Source organism: Ambystoma mexicanum, chromosome 11 (assembly GCF_040938575.1).
Source record: "Ambystoma mexicanum isolate Mex_15411 chromosome 11, UKY_AmexF1_1, whole genome shotgun sequence".
Classification (NCBI taxonomy): domain Eukaryota; kingdom Metazoa; phylum Chordata; class Amphibia; order Caudata; family Ambystomatidae; genus Ambystoma; species Ambystoma mexicanum.
Window position 1 is genome coordinate 3,452,544 of NC_090934.1, and position 27,768 is coordinate 3,480,311.

General features: G+C 49.6%; 1 protein-coding gene across 1 annotated transcript in view; it reads left to right on the top strand.

Annotated features, from left to right (window-relative positions):
• The window catches only part of LOC138502974 (zinc finger protein 300-like), a 669,426-nt gene that overhangs the window by 490,728 nt on the left and 150,930 nt on the right, over positions 1–27,768 (top strand). The window contains exon 3 of the mRNA XM_069622382.1: positions 26,529–26,535. Within this exon, the coding sequence (XP_069478483.1) occupies positions 26,529–26,535 (7 nt within the window). The remainder of the gene's footprint in view (positions 1–26,528; positions 26,536–27,768) is intronic.

Genomic DNA, 27,768 nt, shown 5'->3' on the forward strand with positions numbered 1-27,768 from the left:
GCTCAGTTACAGGTTGCTTAGTGCACAGCTTGCTTTCCTGACTTCTCCCCAGGGATACCCCCCCGGTGTCCATCTTCTGCTCACTTACAGGTTGCTTAGTGCACAGCTTGCTTTCTTGACTTCTCCCCAGGGATACTCCCTCTGGTGTCCATCTTCTGCCCATTACAAGTTGCTTAGTGCACAGCTTGCTTTCCTGACTTCTCCCCAAGGATACCCAATTGCTGTCCATCTTCTGCTCAGTTACAAGTGGCTTAATGCACAGCTTGCTTTTTTGACTTCTCCCCAGGGATACGCCCCTGCTGTCCATCTTCTGCTCAGTTACAAGTGGCTTAATGCACAGATTGCTTTCTTGACTTCTCCCCAGGGATACGCCCCTGCTGCCCATCTTCTGCTCAATTACAGGTGGCTTAGTGCACAGCTTGCTTTCTTGACTTCTCCCCAGGAATACCCTCTGCTGTCCATCGTCTGCTCAGTTACAGGTTGCTTAGTGCAAAGCCTGTCTTCTTGAATTCTCCCCAGGGATATACCCCTCTGGTGTCCATCTTCTGCTCAGTTACAGGTTGCTTAGTGCACAGCTTGCTTTCTTGACTTCTCCCCAGGGTTACCCCTTTGCTGTCCATCTACTGCTCAGTTACAGGTTGCTTAGTGCAGAGCTTGCTTTGACTTCTCCCCAGAGATACCCCTCTGGTGTCCATCTTCTGCCCAGTTACAGGTTGCTTAGTGCACAGCTTGCTTTCTTGACTTCTCCCCAGGGGTACCCCTCTGCTGCCCATCTTCTGCTCAGTTCCATGTTGCTTAGTGCACAGCTTGCTTTCCTGACTTCTCCCCAGGTGTACCCAATTGCTGTCCATCTTCTGCTCAGTTACAAGTGGCTTAATGCACAGCTTGCTTTCTTGACTTCTCCTCAGGAATACCCCTCTGCTGTCCATCTTCTGCTCAGTTACAGGTTGCTTAGTGCACAGCTTGCTTTCTTGAATTCTCCCCAGGGATACCCCTCTGCTGTCCATCTTCTGCTCAGTTACAGGTTGCTTAGTGCACAGCTTGCTTTCCTGACTTCTCCCCAGGGATACCCCCCTGGTGTCCATCTTCTGCTCACTTACAGGTTGCTTAGTGCACAGCTTGCTTTCTTGACTTCTCCCCATGGATATCCCTCTTGTGTCCATCTTCTGCTCAGTTACAGGTTGCTTAGTGCATAGCTTGCTTTCATGACTTTTCCCCAGGGATACCCAATTGCTGTCCATCTTCTGCTCAGTTCCAAGTGGCTTAATGCACAGCTTGCTTTCTTGACTTCCCCCCAGGAATACCCCTCTGGTGTCCATCTTCTGCTCAGTTGCAGGTTGCTTAGTGCACAGCTTGCTTTCCTGACTTCTCCCCAGGGATACCCAATTGCTGTCCATCTTCTGCTCAGTTACAAGTGGCTTAATGCACAGCTTGCTTTCTTGACTTCTCCTCAGGAATACCCCTCTGCTGTCCATCTTCTGCTCTGTTACAGGTTGCTTAGTGCACAGCTTGCTTTCCTGACTTCTCCCCAGGGATACCCCCCTGGTGTCCATCTTCTGCTCACTTACAGGTTGCTTAGTGCACAGCTTGCTTTCTTGACTTCTCCCCAGGGATACGCCCCTGTTGCCCATCTTCTGCTCAGTTACAGGTTGCTTAGTGCAGAGCTTGCTTTGACTTCTCCCCAGGGATACCCCTCTGGTGTCCATCTTCTGCCCAGTTACAGGTTGCTTAGTGCACAGCTTGCTTTCTTGACTTCTCCCCAGGGGTACCCCTATGCTGCCCATCTTCTGCTCAGTTCTATGTTGCTTAGTGCACAGCTTGCTTTCCTGACTTCTCCCCAGGTGTACCCCTCTGGTGTCCATCTTCTGCTCAGTTACTGGTTGCTTAGTGCATAGCTTGCTTTCATGACTTTTCCCCAGGGATACCCAATTGCTGTCCATCTTCTGCTCAGTTACAAGTGGCTTAATGCACAGCTTGCTTTCTTGACTTCTCCCCTGGAATACCCCTCTGCTGTCCATCTTCTGCTCAATTACAGGTTTCTTAGTGCACAGCTTGCTTTCTTGACTTCTCCCCAGGAATATCCTCTGCTGTCCATCGTCTGCTCAGTTACAGGTTGCTTAGTGCAAAGCCTGCTTTCTTGACTTCTCCCTACGGATATATCTCCCTGCTGTCCATCTTCTGCTCAGTTACAGGTTGCTTAGGGCACAGCTTGAGAAACGCCCCTGCTGCCCATCTTCTGCTCAGTTACAGGTGGCTTAGTGCACAGCTTGCTTTCTTGACTTCTCCCCAAGGATATCCCTCTGGTGTCCATCTTCTGCTCAGTTACAGGTTGCTTGGTGCACAGCTTGCTTTCCTGACTTCTCCCCAGGGATACCCAATTGCTGTCCATATTCTGCTCAGTTACAAGTGGCTTAATGCACAGCTTGATTTCTTTACTTCTCCCCAGGGAAACGCCCCTGCTGCCCATCTTCTGCTCAGTTACAGGTGGCTTAGTGCACAGCTTGCTTTCCTGACTTCTCCCCAGGAATACCCCTCTGGTGTCCATCTTCTGCCCAGTTACAGGTTACTTAGTGCACAGCTTGCTTTCTTGACTTCTCCCCAGGGATACGCCCCTGCTGACCATCTTCTGCTCAGATACAGGTGGTTTAATGCACAGCTTGCTTTCTTGACGTCTCCCCAGGGATATACCCCTTGGCTGCCCATCTTCTGCTCAGTTCCAGGTTGCTTAGTGCACAGCTTGCTTTCCTGACTTCTCCCCAGGAATACCCTCTGCTGTCCATCGTCTGCTCAGTTACAGGTTGCTTAGTGCAAAGCCTGCTTTCTTGACTTCTCCGTAGGATATACCTCCCTGCTGTCCATCTTCTGCTCAGTTACAGGTTGCTTAGAGCACAGCTTGTTTTCTTGACTTCTCCCCAGGGAAGTACCCCCGCCTACCTATATTCAGCACAGTTACAGTTAGCTTAGTGCACAGCTTGCTTTCTTGACTTCTCCCCAGGGTTACCCCTCTGTTGTCCAACTTCTGCCCAGTTACAGGTTGCTTAGTGCACAGCTTGCTTTCCTGACTTCTCCCCATGGATACCCAATTGCTGTCCATCTTCTGCTCAGTTACAAGTGGCTTAATGCACAGCTTGCTTTCTTGACTTCTCCCCAGGGATACGCCCCTGCTGCCCATCTTCTGTTCAGTTACAGGTGGCTTAGTGCACAGCTTGCTTTCTTGAATTCTCCCCAGGGATATCCCTCTTGTGTCCATCTTCTGCTCAGTTCCATGTTCCTTAGTTCACAGCTTGCTTTCCTGACTTCTCCCCATGGGTACCCCTCTGTTGTCCAACTTCTGCCCAGTTACAGGTTGCTTAGTGCACAGCTTGCTTTCCTGACTTCTCCCCAGGGATACCCAATTGCTGTCCATCTTCTGCTCAGTTACAAGTGGCTTAATGCACAGCTTGCTTTCTTGGCTTCTCCCCAGGGATACGCCCCTGCTGCCCATCTTCTGCTCAGTTACAGGTGGCTTAGTGCACAGCTTGCTTTCTTGAATTCTCCCCAGGGATATCCCTCTTGTGTCCATCTTCTGCTCAGTTACAGTTTGCACAATGCACAGCTTGCTTTCCTGACTTTTCCCCAGGGATACCCAATTGCTGTCCATCTTCTGCTCAGTTACAAGTGGCTTAATGCACAGCTTGCTTTCTTGACTTCTCCCCAGGAATACTCCCTCTGCTGTCCATCTTCTCCTCAGTTACAGGTTACTTAGTGCACAGCTTGCTTTCTTGACTTCTCCTCAGGGATACCCCTCTGCTGTCCATCTTCTGCTCAGTTACAGGTTGCTTAGTGCATGGCTTGCTTTCCTGACTTCTCCCCAGGGATACCCCACTGGTGTCCATCTTCTACTCAGTTACAGGTTGCACAGTGCACAGCTTGCTTTCCTGACTTCTCCCCAGGGATACCAAATTGCTGTCCATCTTCTGCTCAGTTACAAGTGGCTTAATGCACTACTTGCTTTCTTGAGTTCTCTCCAGGGATACGCCCCTGTTGCCCATCTTCTGCTCAGTTACAGGTGGCTTAGTGCACAGCTTGTATTCTTGACTTCTCACCAGGGATACCCCTCTGGTGTCCATCTTCTGCCCAGTTACAAGTTGCTTAGTGCACAGCTTGCTTTCTTGACTTCTCCCCAGGGATACCCAATTGCTGTCCATCTTCTGCTCAGTTACAAGTGGCTTAATGCACAGATTGCTTTCTTGACTTCTCCCCAGGAATACCCTCTGCTGTCCATCGTCTGCTCAGTTACAGGTTGCTTAGTGCAAAGCCTGCTTTCTTGAATTCTCCCCAGGGATATACCCCTCTGGTGTCCATCTTCTGCTCAGTTACAGGTTGCTTAGTGCACAGCTTGCTTTCTTGACTTCTCTCCAAGGATATACCCCTCGGCTGCCCATCTTCTGCTCGGCTACAGGTTGCTTAGTGCACAGCTTGCTTTCTTGACTTCTCCCCAGGTATACCCGTCTGGTGTCAATCTTCTGCTCATTTACAGGTTGCTTAGTGCACAGCTTGCTTTCTTGACTTCTCCCCAGGAATACCCCTCTGCTGTCCATCGTCTGCTCAGTTACAGGTTGCTTAGTGCAAAGCCTGCTTTCTTATATTCTCCCCAGGGATATACCCCTCTGGTGTCCATCTTCTGCTCAGTTACAGGTTGCTTAGTGCATAGCTTGCTTTCTTGACTTCTCCCCAGGGAAGTTCCCCCTGCTACCCATATTCGGCTCAGTTACAGGTAGTTTAGTGCACAGCTTGCTTTCTTGACTTCTCCCCAGGGATGTAACCCCTGCTACCCATATTCGGCTCAGTTACAGGTTGCTTAGTGCATAGCTTGCTTTCTTGACTTCTCCCCAGGGATGTAAGCCCTGCTACCCATATTCGGCTCAGTTACAGGTTGCTTAGTGCACAGCTTTCTTTCCTGACTTCTCCCCAGGGTTACCCCTTTGCTGTCCATCTTCTGCTCAGTTACAGGTTACTTAGTGCACAGCTTGCTTTCTTGACTTCTCCCCAGGAATACCCCTCTGCTGTCCATCTTCTGCTCAGTTACAGGTCACTTAGTGCAAAGCTTCCTTTCCTGACTTCTCCCCAGGAATACCCCTCTGCTGTCCATCTTCTGCTCAGTTACAGGTTGCTGAGTGCACAGCTTGCTTTCCTGACTTCTCCCCAGGGTTACCCCTTTGCTGTCCATCTTCTGCTCAGTTACAGGTTACTTAGTGCACAGCTTGCTTTCTTGACTTCTCCCCAGGAATACCCCTCTGCTGTCCATCTTCTGCTCAGTTACAGGTTACTTAGTGCACAGCTTCCTTTCCTGACTTCTCCCCAAGAATACCCCTCTGCTGTCCATCTTCTGCTCAGTTACAGGTTGCTGAGTGCACAGCTTGCTTTCCTGACTTCTCCCCAGGGTTACCCCTTTGCTGTCCATCTTCTGCACAGTTACAGGTTGCTTAGGGTATAGCTTGCTTTGACTTCTCCCCAGGAATACCCATATGCTTCCCATCTTCTGCCCAGTTACAGGTTGCTTAGTGCACAGCTTGCTTTCTTGACTTGTTCCCAGGAATACCCCTCTGCTGTCCATCTTCTGCTCAGTTCCATGTTGCTTAGTGCACATCTTGCTTTACTAACTTCACCCCAGGAATACCCCTCTGCTGTCCATCTTCTGCTTAGTTACAGGTTGCTGAGTGCACAGCTTGCTTTCCTGACTTCTCCCCAGGGTTACCCCTCTGGTGTCCATCTTCGGCTCAGTTACAGGTTGCTTAGTGCACAGCTTGCTTTCCTGACTTCTCCCCAGGGTTACCCCTCTGGTGTCCATCTTCTGCTCACTTACAGGTTGCTGAGTGCACAGCTTGCTTTCCTGACTTCTCCCCAGGGATACCCCTCTGGTGTCCATCTTCTGCTCAGTTACAAGTGGCTTAATGCACAGCTTGCTTTCCTGACTTCTCCCAAGGGATAGCCAATTGCTTTCCATCTTCTGCTCAGTTACAGGTTGCTTAGTGCACAGCTTGCTTTCTTGAGTTCTCCCCAGGGATACCAGTCTGCTGTCCATCCTCTGCTCAGTTACAGGTTGCTTAGTGCACAGCTTGCTTTCCTGACTTCTCCAAGGGGATACCCCTCTGGTGTCCATCTTCTGCTCAGTTACAGGTTGCTTAGTGCACAGCTTGCATTCCTGATTTCCCCCCAGGGATACCCCTCTGGTGTCCATCTTCTGCTCAGTTACAGGTTGCTTAGTGCACAGCTTGTTATCCTGACTTCTCCCCAGGGATACCCAATTGCTGTCCATCTTCTGCTCAGTTACACGTTGCTTAGAGCACAGCTTGCTTTCCTGACTTCTCCCCAGGGATACCCATCTTCTGCTCAGTTCCAAGTTGCTTAGTGCACAGCTTGCTTTGACTTATCCCCAGGGATACCCTTCTGCTGCCCATCTTCTGCTCATTTACAGGTTGCTTAGTGCACAGCTTGCTTTCTTGAATTCTCCCCAGGGATATACCCCTCGGCTGCCCATCTTCTGCTGAGCTCCAGGTTGCTTATGGCACAGCTTGCTTTCTTGACTTCTCCGCAGGGATACCCCTCTGGTGTCCATCTTCTGCTCAGTTACAGGTTGCTTAGTGCATAGCTTGCTTTCTTGAATTCTCCCCAGGCATATACCCATCTTCTGTACATCTTCTGCTCAGTTACAGGTTGCTTAGTGCACAGCTTGCTTTCCTGACTTCTCCCCAGGGATAACCCTCTGGTGTCCATCTTCTGCACAGTTACAGGGTTCTTAGGGTACAGCTTGCTTTGAATTCTCCCAGGAATATACCCATCTGCTTCCCATCTTCTGCCCAGTTACAGGTTGCTTAGTGCACAGCTTGCTTTCTTGGCTTCTCCACAGGGATACCCCTCTGCTGTCCATCTTCTGGCCAGTTACATGTTGCTTAGTGCACAGCTTGCTTTCCTGACTTCTCCCCAGGGATACCCCCCTGGTGTCCATCTTCTGCTCACTTACAGGTTGCTTAGTGCACAGCTTGCTTTCTTGACTTCTCCCCATGGATATCCCTCTGGTGTCCATCTTCTGCCCATGTACATGTTTCTTAGTGCACAGCTTGCTTTCTTGACTTCTCCCCAGGGATACCCCTCTGCTGTCCTTCTTCTGGCCAGTTACATGTTGCTTAGTGCACAGCTAGCTTTCATGAATTCTCCCAAGGGATATACCTCCCTGCTGCCCATCTTCTGCTCAATTACAGGTGGCTTAGTGCACAGCTTGCTTTCTTGACTTCTCCCCAGGAATACCCTCTGCTGTCCATCGTCTGCTCAGTTACAGGTTGCTTAGTGCAAAGCCTGTTTTCTTGAATTCTCCCCAGGGATATACCCCTCTGGTGTCCATCTTCTGCTCAGTTACAGGTTGCTTAGTGCACAGCTTGCTTTCTTGACTTCTCCCCAGGGATGTAACCCCTGCTACCCATATTCAGCTCAGTTACAGGTTGCTTAGTGCATAGCTTGCTTTCTTGACTTCTCCCCAGGGATGTAAGCCCTGCTACCCATATTCGGCTCAGTTACAGGTTGCTTAGTGCAAAGCTTGCTTTCTTGACTTCTCCCCAGGAATACCCCTCTGCTGTCCATCTTCTGCTCAGTTACAGGTCACTTAGTGCAAAGCTTCCTTTCCTGACTTCTCCCCAGGAATACCCCTCTGCTGTCCATCTTCTGCTCAGTTACAGGTTGCTGAGTGCACAGCTTGCTTTCCTGACTTCTCCCCAGGGTTACCCCTTTGCTGTCCATCTTCTGCTCAGTTACAGGTTACTTAGTGCACAGCTTGCTTTCTTGACTTCTCCCCAGGAATACCCCTCTGCTGTCCATCTTCTGCTCAGTTACAGGTTACTTAGTGCACAGCTTCCTTTCCTGACTTCTCCCCAGGAATACCCCTCTGCTGTCCATCTTCTGCTCAGTTACAGGTTGCTGAGTGCACAGCTTGCTTTCCTGACTTCTCCCCAGGGTTACCCCTTTGCTGTCCATCTTCTGCACAGTTACAGGTTGCTTAGGGTATAGCTTGCTTTGACTTCTCCCCAGGAATACCCATATGCTTCCCATCTTCTGCCCAGTTACAGGTTGCTTAGTGCACAGCTTGCTTTCGTGACTTGTTCCCAGGAATACCCCTCTGCTGTCCATCTTCTGCTCAGTTCCATGTTGATTAGTGCACATCTTGCTTTACTAACTTCACCCCAGGAATACCCCTCTGCTGTCCATCTTCTGCTTAGTTACAGGTTGCTGAGTGCACAGCTTGCTTTCCTGACTTCTCCCCAGGGTTACCCCTCTGGTGTCCATCTTCGGCTCAGTTACAGGTTGCTTAGTGCACAGCTTGCTTTCCTGACTTCTCCCCAGGGTTACCCCTCTGGTGTCCATCTTCTGCTCACTTACAGGTTGCTGAGTGCACAGCTTGCTTTCCTGACTTCTCCCCAGGGATACCCCTCTGGTGTCCATCTTCTGCTCAGTTACAAGTGGCTTAATGCACAGCTTGCTTTCCTGACTTCTCCCAAGGGATAGCCAATTGCTTTCCATCTTCTGCTCAGTTACAGGTTGCTTAGTGCACAGCTTGCTTTCTTGAGTTCTCCCCAGGGATACCAGTCTGCTGTCCATCCTCTGCTCAGTTACAGGTTGCTTAGTGCACAGCTTGCTTTCCTGACTTCTCCAAGGGGATACACCTCTGGTGTCCATCTTCTGCTCAGTTACAGGTTGCTTAGTGCACAGCTTGCGTTCCTGATTTCCCCCCAGGGATACCCCTCTGGTGTCCATCTTCTGCTCAGTTACAGGTTGCTTAGTGCACAGCTTGTTATCCTGACTTCTCCCCAGGGATACCCAATTGCTGTCCATCTTCTGCTCAGTTACACGTTGCTTAGAGCACAGCTTGCTTTCCTGACTTCTCCCCAGGGATACCCATCTTCTGCTCAGTTCCAAGTTGCTTAGTGCACAGCTTGCTTTGACTTATCCCCAGGGATACCCTTCTGCTGCCCATCTTCTGCTCAGTTACAGGTTGCTTAGTGCACAGCTTGCTTTCTTGAATTCTCCCCAGGGATATACCCCTCGGCTGCCCATCTTCTGCTGAGCTCCAGGTTGCTTATGGCACAGCTTGCTTTCTTGACTTCTCCGCAGGGATACCCCTCTGGTATCCATCTTCTGCTCAGTTACAGGTTGCTTAGTGCATAGCTTGCTTTCTTGAATTCTCCCCAGGCATATACCCATCTTCTGTACATCTTCTGCTCAGTTACAGGTTGCTTAGTGCACAGCTTGCTTTCCTGACTTCTCCCCAGGGATAACCCTCTGGTGTCCATCTTCTGCGCAGTTACAGGGTTCTTAGGGTACAGCTTGCTTTGAATTCTCCCAGGAATATACCCATCTGCTTCCCATCTTCTGCCCAGTTACAGGTTGCTTAGTGCACAGCTTGCTTTCTTGGCTTCTCCACAGGGATACCCCTCTGCTGTCCATCTTCTGGCCAGTTACATGTTGCTTAGTGCACAGCTTGCTTTCCTGACTTCTCCCCAGGGATACCCCCCTGGTGTCCATCTTCTGCTCACTTACAGGTTGCTTAGTGCACAGCTTGCTTTCTTGACTTCTCCCCATGGATATCCCTCTGGTGTCCATCTTCTGCCCATGTACATGTTTCTTAGTGCACAGCTTGCTTTCTTGACTTCTCCCCAGGGATACCCCTCTGCTGTCCTTCTTCTGGCCAGTTACATGTTGCTTAGTGCACAGCTAGCTTTCATGAATTCTCCCAAGGGATATACCTCCCTGCTGCCCATCTTCTGCTCAATTACAGGTGGCTTAGTGCACAGCTTGCTTTCTTGACTTCTCCCCAGGAATACCCTCTGCTGTCCATCGTCTGCTCAGTTACAGGTTGCTTAGTGCAAAGCCTGTTTTCTTGAATTCTCCCCAGGGATATACCCCTCTGGTGTCCATCTTCTGCTCAGTTACAGGTTGCTTAGTGCACAGCTTGCTTTCTTGACTTCTCCCCAGGGATGTAACCCCTGCTACCCATATTCAGCTCAGTTACAGGTTGCTTAGTGCATAGCTTGCTTTCTTGACTTCTCCCCAGGGATGTAAGCCCTGCTACCCATATTCGGCTCAGTTACAGGTTGCTTAGTGCACAGCTTGCTTTCCTGACTTCTCCCCAGGGTTACCCCTTTGCTGTCCATCTTCGCTCAGTTACAGGTTACTTAGTGCACAGCTTGCTTTCTTGACTTCTCCCCAGGAATACCCCTCTGCTGTCCATCTTCTGATCAGTTACAGGTCACTTAGTGCAAAGCTTCCTTTCCTGACTTCTCCCCAGGAATACCCCTCTGCTGTCCATCTTCTGCTCAGTTACAGGTTGCTGAGTGCACAGCTTGCTTTCCTGACTTCTCCCCAGGGTTACCCCTTTGCTGTCCATCTTCTGCTCAGTTACAGGTTACTTAGTGCACAGCTTGCTTTCTTGACTTCTCCCCAGGAATACCCCTCTGCTGTCCATCTTCTGCTCAGTTACAGGTTACTTAGTGCACAGCTTCCTTTCCTGACTTCTCCCCAGGAATACCCCTCTGCTGTCCATCTTCTGCTCAGTTACAGGTTGCTGAGTGCACAGCTTGCTTTCCTGACTTCTCCCCAGGGTTACCCCTTTGCTGTCCATCTTATGCACAGTTACAGGTTGCTTAGGGTATAGCTTGCTTTGACTTCTCCCCAGGAATACCCATATGCTTCCCATCTTCTGCCCAGTTACAGGTTGCTTAGTGCACAGCTTGCTTTCTTGACTTGTTCCCAGGAATACCCCTCTGCTGTCCATCTTCTGCTCAGTTCCATGTTGCTTAGTGCACATCTTGCTTTACTAACTTCACCCCAGGAATACCCCTCTGCTGTCCATCTTCTGCTCAGTTACAGGTTGCTGAGTGAGCAGCTTGCTTTCCTGACTTCTCCCCAGGATTACCCCTCTGGTGTCCATCTTCGGCTCAGTTACAGGTTGCTTAGTGCACAGCTGGCTTTCCTGACTTCTCCCCAGGGTTACCCCTCTGGTGTCCATCTTCTGCTCACTTACAGGTTGCTGAGTGCACAGCTTGCTTTCCTGACTTCTCCCCAGGGATACCCCTCTGGTGTCCATCTTCTGCTCAGTTACAAGTGGCTTAATGCACAGCTTGCTTTCTTGAGTTCTCCCCAGGGATACCAGTCTGCTGTCCATCCTCTGCTCAGTTACAGGTTGCTTAGTGCACAGCTTGCTTTCCTGACTTCTCCCAAGAGATAGCCAATTGCTTTCCATCTTCTGCTCAGTTACAGGTTGCTTAGTGCACAGCTTGCTTTCCTGACTTCTCCCAAGGGATAGCCAATTGCTTTCCATCTTCTGCTCAGTTACAGGTTGCTTAGTGCACAGCTTGCTTTCTTGAGTTCTCCCCAGGGATACCAGTCTGCTGTCCATCCTCTGCTCAGTTACAGGTTGCTTAGTGCACAGCTTGCTTTCCTGACTTCTCCAAGGGGATACCCCTCTGGTGTCCACCTTCTGCTCAGTTACAGGTTGCTTAGTGCACAGCTTGCGTTCCTGATTTCCCCCCAGGGATACCCCTCTGGTGTCCATCTTCTGCTCAGTTACAGGTTGCTTAGTGCACAGCTTGTTATCCTGACTTCTCCCCAGGGATACCCAATTGCTGTCCATCTTCTGCTCAGTTACACGTTGCTTAGAGCACAGCTTGCTTTCCTGACTTCTCCCCAGGGATACCCATCTTCTGCTCAGTTCCAAGTTGCTTAGTGCACAGCTTGCTTTGACCTATCCCCAGGGACACCCTTCTGCTGCCCATCTTCTGCTCAGTTACAGGTTGCTTAGTGCACAGCTTGCTTTCTTGAATTCTCCCCAGGGATATACCCCTCGGCTGCCCATCTTCTGCTGAGCTCCAGGTTGCTTATGGCACAGCTTGCTTTCTTGACTTCTCCACAGGGATACCCCTCTGGTGTCCATCTTCTGCTCAGTTACAGGTTGCTTTGTGCATAGCTTGCTTTCTTGAATTCTCCCCAGGCATATACCCATCTTCTGTACATCTTCTGCTCAGTTACAGGTTGCTTAGTGCACAGCTTGCTTTCCTGACTTCTCCCCAGGGATAACCCTCTGGTGTCCATCTTCTGCACAGTTACAGGGTTCTTAGGGTACAGCTTGCTTTGAATTCTCCCAGGAATATACCCATCTGCTTCCCATCTTCTGCCCAGTTACAGGTTGCTTAGTGCACAGCTTGCTTTCTTGGCTTCTCCACAGGGATACCCCTCTGGTGTCCATATTCTGCCCATTTACATGTTTCTTAGTGCACAGCTTGCTTTCTTGACTTCTCCCCAGGGATACCCCTCTGCTGTCCATCTTCTGGCCAGTTACATGTTGCTTAGTGCACAGCTAGCTTTCATGAATTCTCCCAAGGGATATACCTCCCTGCTGTCCATCTTCTGCTCAGTTACAGGTTGCTTAGTGAACAGCTTGCTTTCCTGACTTCTCCCCAGGGATACCCCTCTGGTGTCCATCTTCTGCACAGTTAGAGATTGCTTAGTGCACAGCTTGCTTTCTTGACTTCTACCCAGGAATGCCCATCTGCCTCCCATCTTCTGCCCAGTTACATGTTGCCTAGTGCACAGCTTGCTTTCTTGACTTCTCCCCAGGGATACCCCTCTGCTGTCCATCTTCTGCCCAGTTACATGTTGCTTAGTGCACAGCTTGCTTTCTTGACTTCTCCCCAGGAATACCCCTCTGGTGTCCATCTTCTGCTCAGATACAGGTTGCTTAGTGCACAGCTTGCTTTACTGACTTCGCCCCAGGAATACCTCTCGGCTGCCCATCTTCTGCTCAGTTCCAGGTTGCTTAGTACACAGCTTGCTTTCCTGACTTCCCCCCAGGAATACCCCTCTGGTGTCCATCTTCTGCTCAGTTGCAGGTTGCTTAGTGCACAGCTTGCTTTCCTAACTTCTCCCCAGCGATACCCAATTGCTATCCATCTTCTGCTCAGTTACAAGTGGCTTAATGCACAGCTTGCTTTCTTGACTTCTCCTCAGGAATACCCCTCTGCTGTCCATCTTCTGCTCACTTACAAGTGGCTTAGTGCACAGCTTGCTTTCTTGAATTCTCCCCAGGGATACCCCTCTGCTGTCCATCTTCTGCTCAGTTACAGGTTGCTTAGTGCACAGCTTGCTTTCCTAACTTCTCCCCAGGGATACCCCTCTGGTGTCCATCTTCTGCTCACTAACAGGTTGCTTAGTGCACAGCTTGCTTTCCTGACTTCTCCCCAGGGATACCCCACTGGTGTCCATCTTCTACTCAGTTACAGGTTGCACAGTGCAGAGCTTGCTTTCCTGACTTCTCCCCAGGGATACCCAATTGCTGTCCATCTTCTGCTCAGTTACAAGGGGCTTAATGCACAGCTTGCTTTCTTCACTTCTGCCCAGGGATACGCCCCTGTTGCCCATCTTCTGCTCAGTTACAGGTTGCTTAGTGCAGAGCTTGCTTTGACTTCTCCCCAGGGATACCCCTTGGGTGTCCATCTTCTGCCCAGTTACAGGTTGCTTAGTGCACAGCTTGCTTTCTTGACTTCTCCCCAGGGGTACCCCTCTGCTGCCCATCTTCTGCTCAGTTCCATGTTGCTTAGTGCACAGCTTGCTTTCTTGACTTCTCCCCAGGGATCTACCCCTCTGCTGTCCATCATCTGCTCAGTTCCAGGTTGCTTAGGGCACAGCTTGCTTTCCTGACTTCTCCCCAGGGATACCCAATTGCTGTCCATCTTCTGCTCAGTTACAAGTGGCTTAATGCACAGCTTGCTTTCTTGACGTCTCCCGAGGGATACGCCCCTGCTGCCCATCTTCTGCTCAGTTACAGGTGGCTTAGTGCACAGCTTGCTTTCTTGACTTCTCCCCAGGAATACCCCTCTGCTGTCCATCTTCTGCTCAGTTACAGGTTGCTTAGTGCATAGCTTGCTTTCATGACTTCTCCCCAGGGATAACCCTCTGGTGTCCATCTTCTGCACAGTTACAGGGTTCTTAGGGTACAGCTTGCTTTGAATTCTCCCAGGAATATACCCATCTGCTTCCCATCTTCTGCCCAGTTACAGGTTGCTTAGTGCACAGCTTGCTTTCTTGGCTTCTCCACAGGGATACCCCTCTGGTGTCCATCTTCTGCCCATTTACATGTTTCTTAGTGCACAGCTTGCTTTCTTGACTTCTCCCCAGGGATACCCCTCTGCTGTCCATCTTCTGGCCAGTTACATGTTGCTTAGTGCACAGCTAGCTTTCATGAATTCTCCCAAGGGATATACCTCCCTGCTGTCCATCTTCTGCTCAGTTACAGGTTGCTTAGTGAACAGCTTGCTTTCCTGACTTCTCCCCAGGGATACCCCTCTGGTGTCCATCTTCTGCACAGTTAGAGATTGCTTAGTGCACAGCTTGCTTTCTTGACTTCTACCCAGGAATGCCCATCTGCTTCCCATCTTCTGCCCAGTTACATGTTGCCTAGTGCACAGCTTGCTTTCTTGACTTCTCCCCAGGGATACCCCTCTGCTGTCCATCTTCTGCCCAGTTACATGTTGCTTAGTGCACAGCTTGCTTTCTTGACTTCTCCCCAGGAATACCCCTCTGGTGTCCATCTTCTGCTCAGATACAGGTTGCTTAGTGCACAGCTTGCTTTACTGACTTCGCCCCAGGAATACCTCTCGGCTGCCCATCTTCTGCTCAGTTCCAGGTTGCTTAGTACACAGCTTGCTTTCCTGACTTCCCCCCAGGAATACCCCTCTGGTGTCCATCTTCTGCTCAGTTGCAGGTTGCTTAGTGCACAGCTTGCTTTCCTGACTTCTCCCCAGGGATACCCAATTGCTATCCATCTTCTGCTCAGTTACAAGTGGCTTAATGCACAGCTTGCTTTCTTGACTTCTCCTCAGGAATACCCCTCTGCTGTCCATCTTCTGCTCACTTACAAGTGGCTTAGTGCACAGCTTGCTTTCTTGAATTCTCACCAGGGATACCCCTCTGCTGTCCATCTTCTGCTCAGTTACAGGTTGCTTAGTGCACAGCTTTCTTTCCTGACTTCTCCCCAGGGATACCCCTCTGGTGTCCATCTTCTGCTCACTTACAGGTTGCTTAGTGCACAGCTTGCTTTCCTGACTTCTCCCCAGGGATACCCCACTGGTGTCCATCTTCTACTCAGTTACAGGTTGCACAGTGCAGAGCTTGCTTTCCTGACTTCTCCCCAGGGATACCCAATTGCTGTCCATCTTCTGCTCAGTTACAAGGGGCTTAATGCACAGCTTGCTTTCTTCACTTCTCCCCAGGGATACGCCCCTGTTGTCCATCTTCTGCTCAGTTACAGGTTGCTTAGTGCAGAGCTTGCTTTGACTTCTCCCCAGGGATACCCCTTGGGTGTCCATCTTCTGCCCAGTTACAGGTTGCTTAGTGCACAGCTTGCTTTCTTGACTTCTCCCCAGGGGTACCCCTCTGCTGCCCATCTTCTGCTCAGTTCCATGTTGCTTAGTGCACAGCTTGCTTTCTTGACTTCTCCCCAGGGATCTACCCCTCTGCTGTCCATCATCTGCTCAGTTCCAGGTTGCTTAGGGCACAGCTTGCTTTCCTGACTTCTCCCCAGGGATACCCAATTGCTGTCCATCTTCTGCTCAGTTACAAGTGGCTTAATGCACAGCTTGCTTTCTTGACTTCTCCCTAGGGATACGCCCCTGCTGCCCATCTTCTGCTCAGTTACAGGTGGCTTAGTGCACAGCTTGCTTTCTTGACTTCTCCCCAGGAATACCCCTCTGCTGTCCATCTTCTGCTCAGTTACAGGTTGCTTAGTGCATAGCTTGCTTTCATGACTTTTCCCCAGGGATACCCCTCTGCTGTCCATCTTCTGCTCAGTTACAGGTTGCTTAGTGCACCGCTTGCTTTCCTGACTTCTTCCCAGGGATTCCCCACTGGTGTCCATCTTCTGCTCAGTTACAAGTTGCTTAGTGCACAGCTTGCTTTCCTGACTTCTCCCCAGGGATACGCCCCTGCTGCCCATCTTCTGCTTAATTACAGGTGGCTTAGTGCACAGCTTGCTTTCCTGACTTCTCCCCAGGGATACGCCCCTGCTGCCCATCTTCTGCTTATTTACAGGTGGCTTAGTGCACAGCTTGCTTTCTTGACTTCTCCCCAGGGATACCACTCGACTGTTCATCTTCTGCTCAGTTACAGGTGGCTTAGTGCACAGCTTGCTTTCTTGACTTCTCCCTACGGATATACCTCCCTGCTGTCCATCTTCTGCTCAGTTACAGGTTGCTTAGGGCACAGCTTTCTTTCTTGAATTCTCCCCAGGGATATACCCCTCTGCTGCCCATCTTCTGCTCACTTACAGGTTGCTGAGTGCACAGCTTGCTTTCCTGACTTCTCCCCAGGGATACCCAATTGCTGTCCATCTTCTGCTCAGTTACAGGTGGCTTAGTGCACAGCTTGCTTTCCTGACTTCTCCCCAGGGATACCACTCTGGTGTCCATCTTCTGCTCAGTTACAGGTTGCTTAGTGCACAGCTTGCTTTCCTGACTTCTCCTCAGGGACCCCTCTGCTGTCCATCTTCTGCTCAGTTCCATGTTGCTTAGTGCACAGCTTGCTTTCTTGACTTCTCCCCAGGGATACGCCCCTGCTGCCCATCTTCTGTTCAGTTCCAGGTTGCTTAGTGCATAGCTTGCTTTCTTGACTTCTCCCCAGGGATACCCCTCTGGTGCCCATCTTCTGTTCAGTTCCAGGTTGCTTAGTGCAGAGCTTGCTTTGACTTCTCCCCAGGGATACCCCTCTGGTGTCTATCTTCTGCTCAGTTACAGGTTGCTTAGTGCACAGCTTGCTTTCCTGACTTCTCCTCGGGGATACCCCTCTGCTGTCCATCTTCTGCTCAGCTCCAGGTTGCTTAGTGCATAGCTTGCTTTCTTGACTTCTCCTCAGTTTGCTTTTCGATGCAGATGTTATGACCTTCAGGTTTCAGGTCCACCTTCTTAGGATTCTGGAATGTAGACACAGCACACACCTTTCAGCGAGTACTCATTTTGTTATTCCTTGCCTTAGAGTATACCCAAAATGATTAGCAGTAGTAATTTCTCCCACTCCACTGAGGAGATTTTCAGACGAGGTATTTTCCCCCAATAGCCAACAGTTGTCATCCGCAGCTGCTGCTGTATGTGCTCCAACTCCAGCCAGGCTCTAGTGATTGGCATCCAGTATGCTTGCAAACAGTTCCCCTCTCCTTTAGCTCCCTCTCTGGCCAGGAACTGGGCTAGAGCCCCCACAGTAGGCTTTTGGCAACATGCTCTCCTTCCTCCCCAACCAATGGTACGCAGGGAGCCACAGTACTCTGAACTGCCCCCCTTCTGCTCCACCACCTCTCTAAAACTGTACCTCCTCACTAGCTCCAACATGTACCGTCTCTTTATACTCTTTAGATGGCTCCAATTGCCCCAATATTGCCTGGAATGTGTTGGCTAGCTATTAGTCCCCCCCCCCCCAATTCTCTTGTGCTGTGCCTTCCTTTGGATGCAATGCGCTTAATTGAGAAGGAGGCTGCTGACTAAGGTCTTAAAAGTCGCTACTGGCACAAGCTGGCTCCCTGTGTCTGATAATTGGCACCCTAGTACTGGCACTCACATATGCAGTCGTGGCTCCTCCAATTCCCCAATCCACTGCAACCTTTGGTGAGCAGGTTTGTGGGTATGCACCAAGCCTCCTACTGTTCTGATGGTGCTGCAGCCTGCAGACCAGCACAAATGCGCAAACCTTCAGTGTCTTCTGGCTCTTGGTCTATGACCGTCATTGGGGTATCTCTATACATTAGCTTAGTGTGAGGGAGGGGCTTGCAGGAGTCCACCATAGACAACTTCCAGGGGTCACTCCAACTAGCAGCTGGCTTGCCCAGTTCCCCCAACCTGCACTTCACACAAATCTCATAGCAGTCACCTTTCTGCTAGACGGCTCTGTTGCGACTCTGTTGGATCTCTCACTGAGTGCAGTCAACATTCCTAGCCCGAGTCAACACATTTCAAATTGTCGTCTCCTTCTAACGACTTCCACTCTAGTCTGGAAACGCTGGTCGCCACTGGCTCTTTGATATTACTTGCTGCCATACTGGCGGCTCTCCATGGACAAGTGATTAAACAATTCCTCTCACTTTCATCAACTTCCCCATTTTTATTCCAAATCCTTTACAGGACCATACTCGCAAAACAAATGGAGGAAACAACGTTAACAAGCAAATGGTCAAAAGAGAACTGCAGTCTATATTTTGGCTGCACTACACAACCCCCAGCCCCTCCATCAACATTCCTTTCTGCCACAGTATTCAAGGTATGTTACGAGTGGCAGCCCACCTGACTCTCCTCGTGGCGAACTTGCCACAGCACACAAGGCTGAACCGCCAGGAGGGGAGCAGGGTGGTGTAAAGAGACGGTACATGAATGACAATAATGGAATATGCACACAGCACACAAGGCTAAACCGCCAGGAGGGGAGCAGGGTGGTGTAAAGAGACGGTACATGAATGACAAATAATGGAATGTGCACACAGCACACAAGGCTAAACCGCCAGGAGGGAAGCAGGGTGGTGTAAAGAGACAGTACATGAATGCCAAATAATGGAATGTGCACACAGCACACAAGGCTGAACCCCCAGGAGGGGAGCAGGGTGGTGTAAAGAGACAGTACATGAATGCCAAATAATGGAATGTGCACACAGTACACAAGGCTGAACCCCCAGGAGGGGAGCAGGGTGGTGTAAAGAGACAGTACATGAATGACAAATAATGGAATGTGCACACAGCACACAAGGCTAAACCGCCAGGAGGGGAGCAGGGTGGTGTAAATAGACGGTACATGAATGACAATAATGGAATGTGCACACAGCACACAAGGCTAAACCCCCAGGAGGGGAGCAGGGTGGTGTAAAGAGACAGTACATGAATGACAAATAATGGAATGTGCACACAGCACACAAGGCTAAACCGCCAGGAGGGGAGCAGGGTGGTGTAAATAGACGGTACATGAATGACAATAATGGAATGTGCACACAGCACACAAGGCTAAACCCCCAGGAGGGGAGCAGGGTGGTGTAAAGAGACAGTACATGAATGACAAATAATGGAATGTGCACACAGCACACTGCTTGAGATATACCTTTGTCTGGTTTTGCTCTGCATGGAAAGACAACTTCAAGATTACAGGGCAGTAACAAACAGAAGTTCAATGTTCTAGTTTGTGACCATGCCAAGTTAGGGTCTGTTTATTTATGACATGCTAAACAGTTGTGTGACTGGTGGATGAATGCATGGGTGAAAGTGTTGTATGTGAGTGTGTGCGCCAGCCCCCACCCCTAAATTTAGCAGACCTGCGGGCCTTTTAATTAAGGGGTGGGGTCATGGCATCAGAGGTGCTCCTAGGCTAAATTTTCAGGGGGGCGACGGAGTGGGACTAACACGTCAAATGCTGGGAGGGACGCTAACTTCAGAGCCTGTGGGGGAGGGGCAGACTTACTTGTGTGGGCACATCTAATATCTTTCCACATTCGAAGAATGAGACTATTCTGATGAAGCTTCAATGTTACAAGCAGTTAACTCACACCCTCATTTCTGAAACGTCACACTTAAGGCCTGCTGTGAGAATGAGATGTCTCATGTTACCACTTCCCTTCCAATCACTCCCCTCGCATGCAAGTGCTAACCCCACATCACAATTTCAATTACCTAAAAATGTATGTTTTTGAATGCAGGTGCTAACAGTGAAATGTTTTACGTTAGTAATTTCAGGGCCTTTTGACAGCGAAGCCCAGGCCCTGTTTAATGTCTGTGTCTTGTTCCGTCTGGCCACAGCTCTGTTGGTCAGCCCGGCAGGGGCTGGATGTCAGTTTTGAAAGCGGATAGTGAGTGAGGCCAATGCGGGGCCAATAAACCCATTGCGCTGTCGGTCTCCCCACTGAGGGATGGTGTCTGGGTCTTTCAGCTTTTGCAGTTGAAATGGGCCCCCCAGCCGCTGCCCCCATGTTGGCAGTCTTATGACACAGACACCTACTAATAATCTGCAGCTTTTAACCACCTCACTGTATTATTTTGACTTAAATATTTATGTAAGCACTCCACAGGTGCCTTGGGCTATTTTTCCAATCTGTAAGGCCCCACACACATCGCAAAGAAAGGGGCCCCCACCAGCCCTGACACTTCATCAACCAGCCCTGCTCCCACTTCCCTCCCAACGCCCTGAGCTCAGCTAGGAAGCTGAATAGCTAGCTCACCTTGCCTTTGGCCACTAGTCGTACCTTTCACCCAAATTCAGAGGCTCTTTACTTTCATAATGCTATGCTAATCTCTGGAGAGGTGGGCCATCTAAAAGCTGAGACCAGAAGTTAAGACTTTGGCCTTATCAAAGTGAGGCTGTTGATATCGCATGGATAGGCATTTGTACTCTGCATGTTTGATGCTGCTGCCGCTCCATAACGAGAGATACGGGCTGGCGACACTTTGAGAGAGGCCTTCTGCCTCAAAGTGGGAGGGCTTCAGCCCTCCATAGCCATGTGCTGGCTCCGCCCAAGTAGCCAGGTCGAGTCAACAAAACCCAACATTTCGGGAGAGGGCTAGAGCCTGATCCGCTCAGTGGTGTGGCACCCTACGTGTCTTTCACTGAAGTCATGTTCAAAACAAACATTGGCAAAGCCAACAGTTTTGGCTTGTGCATACATATTAGGCATTTGCCAGCACTGCTATTAGATGCTCAGGTACTCAAACCAGTTTGCACCTGCTACCATCAACGGGCAGTTAATACCAATACAGCAGTGCCTTTACCATGCCTACATGAAAGCCCAAACTGTTAGGATTGCCAATGCTTGTTTTGCTTTACCCATGTTGCACAGGACTGTGCATCAAGGATAAAGCAAACATACTACTTGGCTAAATTGGCCCACATTGAATTTAGGCCAATCGAGCCAGTAGTAACACTTATGGTTCACAGTCAGCCTGGACATACTTTCTGCGGCATGGCATGCTTACAGGCTGGGACGGCGTACATGATAATAATGGCATATATTGGTGCAGCCTGCACAGACCACATGGGAACAACCAGCATGAATATATCTTTATACTAGCATTTGTTGTGTGTAACGGTGGCAGGAAATGTATTGGAAAATGTTCCTGTGCACGGTTGGTGCCTTGCAACTATTGGGTTGTTCCATGTGCTTCCTTACAAAACAAATTGCAAACTGTATGAATTTCTACCCAATTTTACAAAGAAAGTGCTGTAAAATGCATAAGTGTAACCTGATGTTTCAAACATTTTCTTGTGAGTGAGAAACCCCCTCAAATAACCCTTGTTTTGTTTGGGCACCCTCACTGTGCTCTGCCGATCCTGCATAATTGGCACACACATTTAAGCCTCTTCAGTTCCGAAATTCACCAGCCTCCACTGTACATCATCCATCTGTCACTGCTCATGCCATCCTGGATATGTTTATGCCTATGATACAAAGGTTAGTCTGGCATTAAACCTTTCTTCAGTAGAGAAATCTAACTTTGCTGTAGTTGTAGTAATAAACCATATTTGGGTTCCTCCACACAAACTCAAGGGGAGATTTCTCGAGTCCCCTGTTTGCGAAGGTGCTGCCGCTGGCCCGGTGCGTAACATCAAAAGGGGGCCTCACCAAATGTTTTGCCCCGGGCCTCACCACATCTTGTGACAGCCCTGGGGAAAGACAAGGTTAGACAAGAATTAAGCAGCACCAACAAGTGAATAAGCAGGGCAGTCTAGAAAAGGCAAATCAAATCAAGGGGCCTGAGCCAAAGTCAATGGACCAGAGTCTTTGCAGAGGATCACACAGTTCAGAGTAGTTCGCAGTTAAGTCTTTGCTAAGAGTTCGAAATGAAGTTGGTCGGAAGAAAGGTTACTTTAAAGAATAGAGAAGGACAAGCCCTTGGATTGGCGAAAGATTTCAAACACTTTCACCACGGTCAGACAGAACGAACAACCGGGTTAGCACAGTACCTTTAGAGCAGAAGAATGCTGTAGCTGAGGCAGACGATCCTGGCAGCTCCTGCAGGCTCACGGTTGCTAAAGCGACTGTTGGATTGGCAAGAAGGTGGAAGACTGCAGGATCCAGCACTGGCCAACGAAGAAACCAGCAGCGGAGCAAAGCGATGAATAAAAGGTGCGCTCCTTTAAACCCAAGCAGGGTCCGATCCTCCTGGCTATCCGGTTGACTGTAGCTGTGCACAGCATAATCGACCGGAGCAGGGAGGCCTGGCTTGCTGTTTGGCCAACTGGTTGGTCCCACCAGCTCAAGGGGAGAAGATTCCTTGCAGATCTTCCCTGTCGTCGAAGTTTGGAGATTCGGACCCGCCGCAGGGCTTCACCGGGAGGTTCAGTCGTGATAGAGGTCCTCTTCTGTTAGCTTCTCTTCGGTTCTCTCGATCCAGTGGCGACTCTGCCTTAAAGTCCCAGAGATCTGCTTTTTATGCAGTTCTCCCCCGTTCACACAGCCTGGCTGTCAATCACACAGGAGGGTGGCTGTCCTGGCGGGACAGTCACCACAGCCAATCATACAGAGTGCGACATGGGTCTCCAAGGAGACCCTGGGCCTGGAGTCTCAAACCCCTCCCTCACATCCTGTCCCCCTCAGACATTCAGGTGCCCAAAGAGGGCTTCTGTGCAGAATCCCACCAAAGGACGGCAAACAAAGGAACCAAACCTGGTTTGGCGTACAGAATAAAACACGAGAAAGACCTTTACAAAAAGAAATGGCGAATAAACCCAGCCGGAACCGAAATAAAATAAAAGGGGTCCAGCGGGTTTAAAGTTCGAGGCTACTAACTTTGCCTAAATAAATTATAGATACCACTGCCACCAGCCAAATCTTAAAGAAAGGGAAACGAAATAATGTTCCATGAGACACAGACAAAAAGGGATAACTATTAACCCTTTCCAGTACTCTTTGGAAGATCGGTTGTGCTGGGTCTGTGGATTTAAAAAGACTAATAAAGTCAACGGCAACTTTACATGTTCTGGGAGACAGCAGTCAGTCCCAGAAAATGGAGTTCAGAGTGGGAAGTCTGAAAAAGACAACCCTGTGTCATTGCACTAAAGGTGCTGTGTGACACACAGTAAAAAGATGATGCCTATGGAGTAGGTGAGACTCCGCAGTCCATGAACACATATAAATGTACAACACACAGCAAAACACATGTAAGAGTGCGGAAAAAAGGCTCACACTCTTACCAGCTGAAAAAAGAAATCCTAGAAATCCAGCAAAGCTGCTGAGGGACTCAGTAGGTAAGGGAAATTAGCCATTCTGGAGAATTCTCGCTAACAAATATATGGCTGCCCCTGTGAGGGCACGTAGGTACGGAGAAGGTGACAAGGCGGGAAAATCCTTGGCCAACATGTTGGAAGCGGAAACCTACTGCAACCCTATTCTAGTATCCAAGGAAAAATGGTGTGGTGATGTCCCAAGGGGAGAAATAAACACTGCCTTTTCACAATTTTACACAGAACTGTACTCCAGTCGTGACGAGAGGACAGCTGAGGAAACATCTGAATATTTACGCAGGCTCAGGCTCCCTGTACTCCCTCCTGAGGCTATATCCTCGCTGGATTTGCCTTTACCTAGGAGGAAATAGTTAACGCTATTAAGGCCCTGGCTTCAGGGAAAGCCCCTGGATCAGATGGCTTAGGTATTGAGTTGTATAAGGAGTGCCACAAGACACTAACCCCCGTCTTGCTGGACGTGTGGAAGGAGGCTATGAGCTGGGGTAAACACCCGGGCTCGATGCACAAAGCTATAACAACTATTCCTGAAACCCCGGCACTCCTCATGATATGTCCTCATACCGACCCCTTTCTTTGATATGATAGGTTATTTATAGCACAGTTAATACCCTGAGGTTTCTAAGCGCGGACCTGGGGATCGAACCTGTGTTGCTCCGTATCATCTTGCTTCCAAGGCGAGCACGTTGCCCCTAAGCTGTCCTACGCATACAATAACTCTGTACATTCAGGAACTGGACAAAGCCCCTTTTATACCATATATGGACATCATCCTCGAACCTCAGAACTCGGTTCACCCCAGCATTTTGAAATGCCGTCAGTAACTCATCTGCATTCTACTATTACACAAGCTTTTAAAGAGGCAACAAAACATTTGAAACAAACAAAATAGAAATACAAGAAAAATGCTGATCAACATAGAAGTGAGACCCCACCATATCGAATCGGAGACCAAGTTTGGCTTGCTACAAGACATATACCTCTGAAAGGAACTCAGACTTTTAATCCTAGATATTTGGGACCTTACACCATTAAGGCCATTATCAACCCGGTGGCCGTCAAATTAGAATTACCCTCTAATATGCGGATTCATCCTATCTTTCATGTTTCACTTCTAAAACCAGTTCAACCCGGGACAAGATTAACCAAACCACCTGACCCCATCCTAATAGATGGAGAACCTGAATTCGAGGTAAAAAACATCCTGGACTCTAAAATGGTTAAATCAAGACTTTTTTATTTAATCGACTGGAAGGGTTACGGACCAGAAGAAAGGTCATGGGAACCTAGTGACCACGTTCATGCTCCTCGATTGGTGAAAAAAATTCCATAGGGACTTCCCAGACAAGCCAGGGCCAAGGGGAAGAACAACTTTAGGAGGGGCCTTGGGGGGGAATGCTGTCATGATGCCTACCCCCGGGCATCCGATAGAGTCCATCATCCCCGAGATCAGGCATCCAGATACTCATTAAAACCCCAACAGCCCCGGCTGGGGGCTGTTTGGATTCAGTACTGGTGCCTTAGGCACCAGGCTCATCATAGAAATCAGTCCTGTCGCCATAAGTGCCAGGCTCATAGACTTTACTTACCTTATGCAGACCATTCTGCAAATGAGTCCAAGCCAACGTGAGGCCTGGATGGGACTATTTTATTACAGGGACTATTTTTTACTCGGGTGTGGTTCTGGAGAACTTCTTACCTGGGACTACTTTGCAGGCTTATTTAAACCACGCCCAAACAGCAGCTCATGCTTCGTGTTATTCTGCATGCAGCAGCACAACGCTCACCGTGTCTGCAAGTCAGCATCCAGTCTTCTGCCACGCCCGCCTCGAATCCGGAGCGCCTAGACAAAAGGAAAAGAAAGGAGAAGAGGTTAGATCACGGACATTATTTGATTCCTTACCTTATTCCGGACCCAGCACATCTCTGAGCCGTGAAAGGACATTATTTAAGCACGCGTCGCTTCGTCAGCAGCCGCGCGCGTTACACTCACCAGTCCACCGCATCTTTCAACTCGGCGCTGCCTCCATCATTTTCTTTGTCGAAACCCAGCACCTGGGGGGAAAACAAAAGGAATAACAAGGTGAGCCGAGAAAACCGACAAACCCAATCTCTTTGCCACCATAGGCTTACCTGCTTTACCACCGAGGTATTATCCTTTAATTTGCCGCATCTTTCTATGCCGCACCTATAAAGGGAGAGAAAACAGCAAGTTAAACTCATGCAACTTTTACCAGACAGTGTTTTATAATACAGACTCTTACCTGAACACCATCAGCTGCCTCCAGGCAATATTCTTTTGGACCCAGCTGCAACCTAACGAGGGAATGGAACAAGAGTGAACATCGGACATATTGAACTCTTTGAACTTTATAGACACTGGAGTCAATATTCCTCCGGAACTCCTGCAGTACCTTCAAACCAGTGAAGTAACTGGTATCTATGCGCCCCTGCATGCCATGCAAGATGGAGAGCTCATCATTTAAAAACATAAGGTGAGGTTACCAAGAGGGGATATCGGAGGTGATTAGTGGGGAAAACAACAACAGTTGGGGGGGGGCATCACTAAAGTCCACGGGTGGCTAAATCCCTTTCTCCACTTGCAGGAGAATACTTCTACGAGTCCAGCAGACAAGATTAGGTGGGCCAGTCCAGACTGTCATCTCTTCACTATGCATCACGTTGGCGGAGACCGCAGCTGTCCGGGTCTGATCGACGCCCCTGTGGGAACCAGGTGAGCGTAACAGTAAACCAGGTTATGGCTAGTCTGGGGAAGGGTGCCCGAGGGCAAGTGCTGGCAAGGGATGCTGGGAGGACTGGTAGGGGGAGGTCTGGCCCCTGTATGACTTTGAAGGGACCAGGCCCAAGTCGCAGCAGCAGAGGTACTTTAGCACAGGAGGGGGAGAGGGAAGGAAGAGGAGAAAAGGAAAGTCTTGAAAAATTCCAGAACTTAAGAAGATCCATCTCAAGTCTGAGAGGGGCAGGGAGGATGTTCCAGAGGGAGGAACCAGCCGAGGAGAGGGACCTACCTCCCAATCTCTGCTTGAAGAAACGTTTGATCTGCAGAGATTTGGAGACGGAGGACCGAAGTACTCTATCAGGGAGGTATTTAGGGAGGAAAGGCTTGATGTAGAGAGGTCCCAGGCCCCAGACAGCCTTGTGGATGATGTAAAGGGTCTTGGATTTGATCCCTGCGGTCACTGGGAGCCAGTGGAGAGATTTTAGGCTGGAGAGATGGGGTCTCTAGGCTTGAGGCCAAGGGTAAATCTTGCAGACCTATTCTGGATTAGTTGAAGGGGGCAAAGGTAGGAAATAGGCAGATTGAGGAAGAGGTTGTTGCAGTAGTCCAGCCTAGAGAGAATCGGGGCTCTGGAGATGTTGAGCTTCTGGGGGAAGGTGAGGAAAGCTAGAATACCTCTGAGTAGGTGAAGTTAAAGGTTGTACTTCTTTGTGATGTGTGGAGAGAAAGAGAGAGAGGAGTCAAAGATGATCCCAAGGTTTTTTGCCTCACAGGTGGGTGAGGGGAGGGGGATCAAGGAGGATGGCCAGAGAGTGGGGGGAAACAAGGAGAAGGCATCCCAATTAGAAGGATCTCCATCTTACTGGCATTAAGGCAGAGATCATGGGCAGAGCACCAAGCCTGAATATCAGTCAGGCAGTCAGGTATAAGAGAGTAGGTAGAGGGTGGCAGCTTAAAGGGGAGATGCAGTCTGCATTACACTGGAAATGAGGGGAGAAGGTGGGGATCAAGTGGGCCAGAGGGCTAGGTAGATGTTGTAGAGCCATGGCGATAGGATAGATCCCTAAGGGACGCCACAGGTAGAGAGTGACGTAGAGGAGAGAAAAGGAGCCATTTGTACTTGGGATAGTCTGTCTGAAAGGAAGGAGGTCAGCCACACCAGTGCCCTGTCCGTGATGGCTAGGGTATCATGGAGACCATTTATGAGGATGTAGTTGTTGACTGTGTCAAAGGCAGAAGAAAGATCGAGGAGGATCAGAACAGAGGGAGTGTTTGAGTCCAGGTTTGTAAGCAGGTCTTCACAGGTGTTCAGGAGAGCAGTTTCCATGCCTCTGGATGCCCTGAAACTGGACAGGTGGTCATGGAGGTAGGCAGCCATTTTGGTGTGGAGGGTCAGTTGGGGGAAACCCAGCTTCTCCTTGAGTTTGCCCATATATGGGGTGATATAGGGCGATAGTTAGCCTGGGAAGAAGGGTCTGCAGATGGCTTTTTTAGGAGAGGGTGCACAAGACATGGCCACACCAGAGCTGTCTCATTCTGCACTGTTATCCACACTGGATAATGGGTGATTTATTTTCTATGGTGATATTTCGTTACGTTTACGATGGATAAATACAAGCATTACATGACATTGCAGATAAAGGGCCTGTTTTTAGCGATTCTCATTTAGGGTGGCCAACCTTTGTGGATTTTGCAGGACTATGCCAATTTAGTGGGTTGGGTCTTGCGTTTCGCACAGAGCCTGCCCGGGACTG